Raw genomic sequence first — 10,957 nt, forward strand, 5'->3', positions numbered from 1 at the left:
GCTGTGAGCTTTCCGAGCGGCGGGATCAGCGTTTGTTAGGAGTCATGGTGATAGGCGTTCCTAGTTCAAGGGGTGAGGTGGTTCCGATGACTTCTGCGGTGCCTCTCGACTCGGGCGCAGTGCGTCTTTCCACCCCTCCTCATGGTGCCTGTCCTGGGTCTCAGCGCACGGCGGAAGGTCAGAAACATTTGTTGTTCGACTGATTCTGGCGACTTCACAGAACGGTCCTTGCCCAGAATACTTTTGCAGCCTTGCTCCTCAGGTAACCTGAGATCCTGTACCTTTAAGTGAGGTCTCAGTAAGTTAAAAATTACCAACCAGTGTCACCCCAATAAAAAATGTAATAAGAAAAAAAATTTTAATTTACTTATGACCCCTTGAAACATTTGGGTCCTGAGTTAGCATATTAATTTATGTAGTAAATGTTCATAAAATGTGACCATATCTGGAAAAAGAAGTTAATGAATTTTCAACTCACTCCTTAGAGATGCAAAAAAGAAACTGAGGCTTGCCCTTTGCTCCGCGGACTCTGTCGCCTTCCCAGTGCTAACCCATTCAACAAGGAACGGCTTACCAGACCACACAGACCCAGAAGGTGAGTTGCTGCCTGGTAGTTTTAGTTTTTCCTGTATTTATAGGTTGAACCATATGAAATCACCAGTTTCACCTGTAAGCTCAATAGCGATTCCATATGGTTCAGCTTAATGCATTTATATTATCAGCGAAGGGCGTTTTGATGACTGATGGCTCGTTGAAGTGTGGTCTCGTTGAGGGTGGCAGTACAGCCTGGTTCTGCTGATCCCAAAGGCTGAGGCATGACGTACAGCTCATGTAAGCCCATGGACGTTCTCGCCAGTAAGAGAATTCTTATTTTTTTGTTTAGACAATGAAATTGTGTGCTTCTTAAAAGTTCAAATAGCCGAAGCAATTAATTTACAAGATAAGAACTTAATGGCTCAACTTCAAGAAACAATGCGTTGCGTGTGCCGCTTCGATAACCGGACCTGCAGGAAGCTGCTGGCGTCTATTGCCGAGGACTACAGGTGACATGTCTGGCCCGTTCGCGCGAAGCCCTGTTTCCAGCTGCAAGTGCTTTCTTTATGGTCCTTGTTTCAGAAACGAATCCAGGCTTACAAAGTGCTTGGCTATGTTCACGGGGACAGAGATTTCTCAGGAATGCATTGGCTGTTCAGCCTGGAAGTGTAGTTCTAACCGAGCAGTTCCCTAACGGAAAAGCACGGTTTACGTCAGCCTCGCACAAAAGCTGCTTTAGCAGCGGGGCGGCCGGGATAACTAGGAGGTGATGTTCCTTTTTTGCGGGGGGCAATAGGAAAGACTAGTTCCCTAGGCTGGGGGAGCAGTTGGCCTAGGAACTGCCGCCCTTCGTTTGTTGCCAGTCCCTTGCTCTCAGTTCAGGAGAAAAAAGAAATTGAGATGCTTAGGAAGTGAAGAGACTTCAGAGGCTTAGGGAATGGGTGCTCTAATGCTTGTTACGTGTAGACCGTAAGCAAATAATTGGTGGTATGTGTAACTGGTGGTATGTTAACCTGCCTTTTGTTATTTTCACTTCCTGTAGCAATCAGTTTCCTGTTAGGTGTGTGGTCCTGCCCGCCTGGAGACTGAGCCCTGATGTAAAATAGATCAGCGATGTAACTTAGTAATGTTGAGTAGCTTAGGTAGCCGAGCGGTCAGCCCAGGAGATGGTGTTCTTCACAGACATACCGAATGCTTCTGTTTCTTGAGCGGGCAGCATAATTCGTCCTCAGGACACTTGTTTGCAGCCTGACATGTCAGTTTGTAAAACCAAAGTCTATGAAGCATCTTTTCCTAAAGAAAAATTAGGATGCTCAGTCTCCAAAGAAAGTGCATATCTGATGTCCTGAAAAATGTATTTCCTTTCAGGAAAAGGGCCCCCTATATTGCTTATCTCACCCGTTGTCGACAAGGACTGCAGACCACGCAGGCTCACCTGGAGAGGCTACTGCAAAGGGTTTTGCGGGACAAGGAGGTGGCCAACCGATACTTTACCACCGTGTGCGTGAGGTTGCTGCTTGAGAGCAAAGAAAAGAAGATCCGAGAGTTCATTCAAGGTAACTGAAGACCTTTAGATTAAGCATCTCTCTCCAGCACTTCTCGTTAGGGAGATTTGGAACTTTTTGTTTTGTTTGAGTAGCTTCTTAAGAGCAGTTTCTTAAATTCCCAGTTATTTTACGGATTCTTCATCATTAAACCTGGATGTCAAACAATACGTTTTATTTTTATTGGATTGAACAGCTAAAGTTTTGGATCCACACAATTATTTTCATTTTTTAAAACAAAGTATATCTTTTTTATAACAAACCCCTTGTTTTTAAACTTTTACATATCTCTTACCTTTCTCCTGATTTTAATGATTCGGCTCCCAAAATAAACCATACCCAAACATTTTAAGCTTTAAGAGCATGGTACCTGCATAGCTAGTGGTTAAAATAATCTTTATAATTTCCTTTTTAAAATTATTCAGGTAGTGTGTTTTAAAAATTATTATTTTGCATTGGAGACTTTCAGAAACTCACAGCAGCTGATGATAAAACTGCTCAGGTAGAAGATTTCCTGCAGTTCCTTTATGGCGCGATGGCCCAGGACGTCATATGGCAAAACGCGAGTGAAGAGCAGCTTCAGGATGCTCAGCTGGCCATTGAACGGAGCGTGATGAATCGGATTTTCAAGCTCGCTTTCTACCCTAATCAGGACGGGGACATACTGCGTGACCAGTGAGTGCCTCTGTGTTTAGTGCCTGTGTTGGACTGTGCAAGGATCCCTCCGCTCGCCCTATGTTTTAGACGAGCTGTACATGAGACTTGCTGTCTCATCATAAGGGAGGTGCATGTTCTTACCATTTTCACCCACCAGAATTACAACTTCAAAAAGGATGATGTGCCCTGCTTTTGGGGTTGTGGGGAATCAGGCCGGAGGGCACACAGGTCGCTGCGGCCTCTCTGGAAGCCTTGCCGTGTCCTCCGCCTCAGTTCTTCTTCCCTTCCTTCTTCTTGCTCGCTGACCCTACAGGTCTTGACTCAGGTGTCACTTCCTTGAGAAAACTTCTCCGGACCTTCTGAGCCGGTTGACTCCCCCGTCAGGGCTTCCGGGCCCGTGCACCTTTCTTCAGCACCTGCCACAGTTGCAGTCTTACATTTGTTTGATTCTCAACTCGGCCCTACTGACATTTGGGGCCAGATGTTCCTTTGATGCGGGAGGCTGTTGTGTGCATGGGAGGAGGTTTAACAGCATCCCTGGCCTTGACACACGAGAGTCAGTACGACCGCACCAGTTGCGAGAACCACAGATATCTCCAGACCTTGCCAGGTGTCCTCGGGGGGCCAGGTCGCCCGTCCTCGAGCGCTGGTTTGTGTGGTCATCTGAGGAATGCTGCTGTTCCCTGCGGGATTGTTCCCTTTGTGAGAGCAGAAACATGATTATCTACCACTGTGTCACAGCGCTGGGCACGTAACAGATTGTTTGAATGTTATTTCTATTATCCATTTACTTATTAGGAAAAGTTATATGTTTGAATATCAAAAAATATCTGGAATGGTGTGATATGTGACTAATATCTCTGTAAAGCTGTTTTTTAAAAAGTAATCCCAAACAAAATTAATCCTGAAGAGAAAAACATCTGGAATAGCAAGTGATTGTTTTTGGTGGTGAGACTATGGATAACTTAGCATTTTTCTTTTTCCTCTTCTGCATTTTCTTGAGCATTGCTTTACAGCCCTGTTTCTGCCCCAAGTGTGTCAAGGTGGTCACCGTGCCCCCCAGCCGTAATAGCGACTTATTGTGCCAGCGACTCTCAAGGGATCCATGTAATAGGATCTCAGGGTGGGATCTCATTAGTAGTTTTTGTAAGGATTTTTTTGTCATGGAAATTTTAAGGTATTGCATGTGTATCTGAGGGAGTTCACTTTCCGGTGAATGGGTTAGGATCCTTCCAACCTGCCACTGACACTTGTTCATAGTGTCAGAGGCCTTTAGCCCACCCCAGTGCCTCTGTACCCAGTCTGCCAGCTGGGGCGCGTTTTCTCTCCAGAGCTCCCATTTTCGGCTTCCAGCGTGGGGTGAGGAGTGGGGGCCTTCCAGCTGCTTTTCCTCCAGCGAGCAGACTTGGCAGCAGAGCGTTCGCACCCACTCCTGCGTGGCGTTCCTGTGGGTTGTATAGAGTGGAGAGCTGACAGTGTTCTGGAGAGAACTCCAGAGGCCAGGAAGGCCAGGTTACTGGGCTGCTGCCTCTGTGGCCGTAGGCAAAACCCTCACCTGTTTAAACCTAGTTATTTTCATCTGTGAAGTGAGAGGTTGAGTGTTTTCAGAGTCCCTTCTCCACCTAAGCATCTGTGATCTTTGGGTTCTGACTTTTGATCCCTCTACTTCTTGTCACCCTATTTATGAATTAGTGCGTCCAGGCAGTTTCCGGGCTGAGGGGTCCTCTCTTTTCTCCCTTGGAGTGCTACCCTAGTCTTTCCTGCCACCCCGCCCCCCACCCCCCGCATCCTCTCAGCTCAGTCTGCATTTCTGAGCAGATCCTAAGTATGACTTTTTTTGACTAGACAAAATACAGCTGAGAGTCTCAGCTGTAGTTGTAATCTGTATATAGAAATAAATCTAAAACGTTTTAGATGTTTTGAAAAAAATCAATTATGACTATTTGTGTACTTTATTTTCTGAAATACATATTTACATGTGTGTTTTTGGGTTTTCAGGGTTCTTCATGAACATATCCAGAGACTGTCTAAAGTAGTGACTGCAAATCACAGAGCTCTTCAGATACCTGAGGTAACACACTGGTTTACGTGGCACATGGGTGGTCCTGTGACCTGACGGCTTTACCAGCGTTTCAGGGAAACCATATAATAAAATATGTGGCACTGTTGGCATTAGAGGTAATTCATTCTCACTGTGAAGTTCTCAAAGATCTCTCCAAGGATTTAAATTCCCCGGTTTGGAAAGGGACCGGGACTTGGTCTGAAAGTGATGCGAAGTTACGTTTTAGTGGTTGACACTAGCATTTTTACCTGCATATAGCTCTTACAATAAAATAGGAAAATTTCAGTTATTTGAGCTTTCTGATTGTTTCATTAAAATCCCCATTAATGGAACATTGATTAGCATAAAATTTTTAATTGTTTTTAATTTTTTGAATCTATTATTTCTAGAACCGCAGCAAAGGCACATAATTTTTAAATTATTTTTTTAAAAGTAGCTTATTTGTGCTTTTGTAATTAGCTACTACACGTAGAGAAGTTCCATTCTAGCTATTTAAGAAAGCTAGTTGTTTGACATTTTATGAATTCTAGGTTCTTTGTTATTGTATGCCCTTTCCTCTATTAATGGAGTCTAGGTTGTTTTAAAGTGCAGATCTTATTACTTAAAAGTTTAAAAGTTAAGCTTTAATCTTTAGTGGAAGAGGAAGGAACCACGATCTGGTTTTACCCAAGAAAAGAAAAGGCAGCATCCTTTCCTCTCTGCCGATGGGGTGGGGGTGGTGTTGGTCGGTTGCTGTGGTCGTTGCCTGTAGTTGCGTTAGAGTCAAGATCTGTCTTCCTGTCTGTGATCTCACTCAGGTTTACCTTCGGGAGGCCCCATGGCCATCCGCACAGTCAGAAATCAGGACAATAAGTGCTTACAAGACCCCCCGGGACAAAGTGCAGTGCATCCTGAGAATGTGCTCCACCATCATGAACCTCCTGAGCCTGGCCAATGAGGACTCCGTCCCAGGAGCAGACGACTTTGTCCCCGTTTTGGTATTTGTGTTGATAAAGGTAGGCGCCTCAGTGCTGTTAGCGAAGAGAGTTTATTAGCGTCCTGAGCAGGGTGGCGCAGGGCTTCCCGGGATGTCAGCGACCTTGGCTCTGTGTTATCCAAAGAGAAAGTGTCTGATGTCACGTGTTGTTCTGTCCAGAAGTTAAGGTTTTAAAAAGAAAAGGTGGGAAGACCAGTTTCCTAGAGGGACATTTTTAGCTTATAAAACTGTGTCTGAAGTTCTTGCTCGGGGCTAAGTGTATAATTATCAAATGAATAAATAATTGTGCTTTCACCATTGAGTTCTTCATAGTACTTGTCACATAAACTACTAAGTTTGCCAGTCATCTCTCTCCTCTAGCCTCTTATTTTATAATTATACCATATTATTTTAAAAAACACAGACATCTCTTGTCCTTTTTTGACTTTCAAATTAAAATTTTATCATTTAAACTGTTAATTTTGAATATTTTGGGGGGGGATCAGGTGGTTTGGGTGCATAAAGCCACCAAGTAACTGCATCACTCATAAGTTCCAGTCAGCTCAGCCCACCCATTAATGTCTAAAGTATATTTGACGCATACTTCACTAATTCTTGATGTTTGCAGTATTTCTGCAGCCTGAACTCTGAGTCAGAAGCCCGTAGGGTCAGTGTGTGATCAGCCTTCATAACGCCTGCTGTTGGCCCCTGCTCTTCTCTCTCCCACACGTGATGTATCTAGTCTTTACCTAGAGCTGGTTTAAGCTACAGGCCTTGGCTTGGCTGCCTACCCACTTAACACATCTGTGTCCTTTCTTTCCACATGAGGAAGGTAAAAAAGCAGATGTTTTGTGTTCCCTCTTGCAGTAGAAGGCATGTTATCTTTTTTAGTTTTTACTCTCTCAGCTGATCCTGCCTTCACTTACTGACCAGATATAACTCAGTTTGCCTATGGCATTTATTTTCTTATCCAACATTCTAGAATCCGGGCTGTTGAGTAAGTCCACTGGTATTAGTTCAGCATCCTTAAGGAAGCGGTGGGGTTAAGTGACTTGCAAACAGAGAGTTCTAGATAGTTCAGCCAGGACTGGAACCCAACTTGCCTTTCTAGTATACTGTTGCTACTCAGAGTGGCTAGTGTTTGCACACTAGTTCCAAAAAGGGATTTGGTATCCCTTTCACAGAAAGACATTCGAAGATGTTAACTTAAATGATTTTTGCAAAGCTATACATCTGAGTAATTGACTCCTTTTTTTTTCCCGTCTCCAGGCAAATCCACCCTGTTTGCTGTCCACTGTTCAGTATATCAGTAGCTTTTATGCCAGCTGTCTGTCTGGAGAGGAGTCCTATTGGTGGATGCAATTCACAGCAGCAGTGGAATTCATTAAAACTATCGATGACCGAAAGTGACCAAGACCAAGAACACCAAGGCGGCAGACTGTTAGGCGGGCAAACAGACCTCTGAGAAATGTGCCAGCTGCTTTGAAGGCTGACGATTGTTTTTGTATAATATTGTACAGCATTCAGACATTTTAAAACAGATCTTTACTAAACAGATTAATGAGCTAACAAGCAGGTTCTCTTTTCTTTGGGTACTTTTCCTTTCTGAGTTGCACATTTTGTTATTCTCTTGGCCCCGAGTAGAGAATAGTACTGCAAAAAGGGACCACGTTTTTCAGGTATTTTGAAATATTACAAAACAAAGCAAAATCTAGAAAATGCCTAGATCTCCATTCATGGACACCCATTCTTTCCTTTTATTTTAAAAAAGAACAGTACACCTCTTTTAAGATGCCGTCTAATCCTCTAGGCATCCAATGGAAGGAAAATACGAGTTGCACTGAGGATTATAATGGTGGTGACATTAGTGGCATTAATTATAAATACACTCACCTAAATCGAAAAGCTAAGAAGGAAATGTAAATATAATATATATTTATATTTGATGTAATATGAACATCTTCAGATTCTAATAAACAAGGAATATTGCTGATAGTAGATTGTGATGTACCCTCTTGTGAAATGGTTTCCTTGACAAGATTTAAGCTGAGCTTAAAAGCAAAAAAAAAAAACAAAAAAATATTTATTAAAGTATAATACAGTTTATTGAACTTTCTAGGTGTGGAATTTGGGCTGCCTTTGATGAGGGGTGGAAAAGTCACCGAGTTAGGTCCCTCAGACATCTCACCATGGACATCTTTGAGCCTGCAGTAGGAGAAGGACTCTAATAGTAGCGTTGACTACTATTCCTTTGTATGTAACGTTGACTACGTTATATACAAAGGAATAGTAGATCCCTAATACTTTACTGTGGTACTTCTCACCTGAAATACGAAAGATCACGTAGAAACCCCAAACAGAACTCCTTACAACCCTTTAATTGTAATATATTTTTGATGATTATTCACATTGAATGCACAGACCAGGAATTCAGTGAATGTCATTTTTTAAAAAACTAATTTGTATTGTCTGCTCGTGATACAGGTTTTATTAGTGATGAACTATTTTAACCATACTATTCTTATGGGAAAAAAATATTTTGGCAGGTTTCTGTGCCTTTATTTCCCTCTTCTGAAAAAAGGTATGTGTTCGAGTATTTTGGTTTGATTGTATGTTGATAATCAGGATGGGTTTTGGTGTCTGAGAAATTGGCCAAGGAGGCTCCCCAGAGCTTCAGGCACATGTCTTGTACGAGGTCACCGCTCACTGGTCTCACTTTGTATATTTCCGAATCACGTTTAGCTTCTGTAGCAAACCCAGTCTTGTACCTTGGGTCCCCTGTTGATGACAGCATCCCCGGGCATTTTTAAGGGAACTGCGACAACCCTGAGCAGATGAGTGCAGGGGTTGTCATCCTCCCTCCAAGATCTCTGTGTCTCACTGTGCCTAAAGAAGCTGGGTTTCTTTATGCTTCCGCCTCTTCTCATCTCTTTATTTTAAACCACCGACATAAGTTGCCCAGGAGCGCGGGATGTTTCTGCCTTTTAGGGAGAGGTCATAATTAAACTAGTTCTTTAAAACACCCTTTTGCATGTTGAGTCAAGAAATCCATGTACAGAGTCATGAGCTTCATGGGTTGTAACTGTTGAACTTGTCTAGGTATTAGAAGTCAAATCCCATTATAAAGACAGACAAACCATCTAACACAATTTCTAAGACCTCGAGGGCGTCCATTTACTTCAGCATTTGAGTCAATAAATATTAAGTCAATAGAAGACTTGGAATAGTTGAAATTCATTGTTATGGATTTAACTTGAAGTCAGTGAGAGTTTTTTCTCCTCCGCAATGGTTGCTAGATCTGTTTCATGTTATCACCCTGGAAATGACTGAAGATGCGGACATTGTACGGGGCTCTTTCCTGTGGAGGGGAAAGTGCAGAGTTTGGGATATAGGGCTACACTGGAGGCAGGACGTGGGGCTCTGTGGGGCCTGAGCCAGTGGTGAGAGTGGAACCCCAGAGACTGGTGGAGGCGGGCGCTCGGGTCTTGACCCCCGTGCTGGCCCAGCTGTTTAAGGGACAGCAAAGTGTCCCTCTGTCAGGAGCGAGGACTACTTCAGCGTTAACCGTCACTGGTCTGATTTCATGACGGGGCTTATGAGCGTTGACTTCTGAACGTAGGAGTTGGCAGCTCTCTGCATGGCGGGAGTGAGGTGTGAGGTGGGGAGTCATTTGATTTTGTTCTTTCAGGAAAGAGGAGTAGTTCTTTGAATAGTTTCTTGCTTTACTTCCTCCCAGTACTTATTTTACATGAAGGGTTAGTACAAAAGTGTAAAATCACCCATAGGAAACATTCAGTAGATTATTACCTGGAACTTATAAAGATAACGAATGTTAAATGGGGAGATGGTGGCTCAGTTCACCCAAATCCTGTAGAATTAAATGAACCGTACAGTTCATGTTTCGTGTTAATATTCTGCTTCTGGAGAAAGTTAAGTAATGGAAATACAGTCTGAAGATGGTCTTTCCTTGTCAAGTCAGTTTTTAAAACCTGGTAAACATTTCGTTTTCTCCACTTTAGGTCAAATCTCAGTCACAGCTACTGCTTTCTTCTGCTTTTTCTTTAAAAAAAAAAAAAAAAACTTAAGAAAACCTTTTTTACACAGATAATATTAAATCGCTGGAGTAAGAGACGTAGGCTTTGTGAGGGATCAAAAATAGATATGATGCCTGGGTTCTCTTTTCCTCGTGTCCCAGAAGCCCTTGTTGAACGTGAACTTCCGACACGCACGTTCCTGAAGCGTAAGCAACAGGACAGAACCCGGTCCCAATGGCACCGGGCCGTGTTCTCGCTGTCAGAATCTGTAGCTGAGTGCGCATGCCGATTGGCACCGTTTATTGCCTGCCCTGGGAATTACAATTTGGGCCAAGAAAAGGCCAAGAAGATGTCTTAGATGAGTGAGGTTTAAAAAGTTCTTTTCTCTGTTTTGATTGGGTATAAAAAGGGAAAGCAGTACCAAGCTCTTAGTGAGTTGCATGGCAGCGACGTAGATGTGGAGTTAGCTGCTTCCGTTTGTGTGTCCTAGACTGTCTCTCCCTGCTTCTCATTCCTTCTTTGTTTCTTCAAGGACAAAATCTGTATTTGCCTTTTAAAGTTAATTTAAGTCTAGTGAATTTATTCTGTATGCAGTTGCCATAATTTGGGGGTGGGGGAGTCTTCTTGAGGCTCAAAGAATTTTTAATAAGTCAGTTAAAAGTGATAAGATAGTTGAGGTATTTTGAATGCCAAAATGCTTGAGAACTTTGCCAGATTAATTATTACTTAATAGTCTACGGCCATGCCACCCTGAACAAGCCCAATCCCCTCTGATCTCGGAAGCTAAGCAGGGTTGGGACTGGTTAGTACTTGGATGGGAGACCACCTAGGAAGACCAGGTGCTATGACTGTAAAAAAATAAAAAATTAGGGATTGTAAGCTGACAAGGTTCTTGCAATCTGAGGTCAACCAAGGGTTGCCTCACCTAAAAAATACATATATATTATTACTTAATATATTTTAGAATGTAGGTTACCCCAGAGGTAGGGTGACCAGGAATAGCTTTATTACTCTTGACAACACTTGGATGAAGGAAGATACAGTTTGCCTCAGTGTCAAGGTTGGTGTGGTTGAGCTCTGGAGTCACTGTGGAGCTGCTGGGTCCCTCAGGCCTGCCCTCAGTGAAGGTTAAGTTCACGAGAGAGGAAATCCTCTCCACTTAGCTGACGAC

General features: G+C 43.1%; 1 protein-coding gene and 1 pseudogene across 1 annotated transcript in view; both read left to right on the plus strand.

The window, feature by feature from the left end:
- Positions 1-7,863, plus strand: part of GAPVD1 (GTPase activating protein and VPS9 domains 1) — a 58,592-nt gene extending 50,729 nt beyond the window's left edge. Inside the window, 5 exon segments of the mRNA XM_006917967.3 lie at positions 1,903-2,090; positions 2,540-2,753; positions 4,734-4,806; positions 5,595-5,792; positions 7,022-7,863. Of these exon segments, the coding sequence (XP_006918029.1) occupies positions 1,903-2,090; positions 2,540-2,753; positions 4,734-4,806; positions 5,595-5,792; positions 7,022-7,162 (814 nt within the window). The 3' untranslated portion in view covers positions 7,163-7,863.
- Positions 7,864-10,518: 2,655 nt separating this feature from the next.
- On the plus strand, positions 10,519-10,636 carry LOC112484809 (annotated as a pseudogene).
- Positions 10,637-10,957: the final 321 nt, after the last annotated feature.

Source organism: Pteropus alecto, unplaced genomic scaffold (genome assembly GCF_000325575.1).
Source record: "Pteropus alecto unplaced genomic scaffold, ASM32557v1 scaffold67, whole genome shotgun sequence".
Lineage (NCBI taxonomy): Eukaryota > Metazoa > Chordata > Mammalia > Chiroptera > Pteropodidae > Pteropus > Pteropus alecto.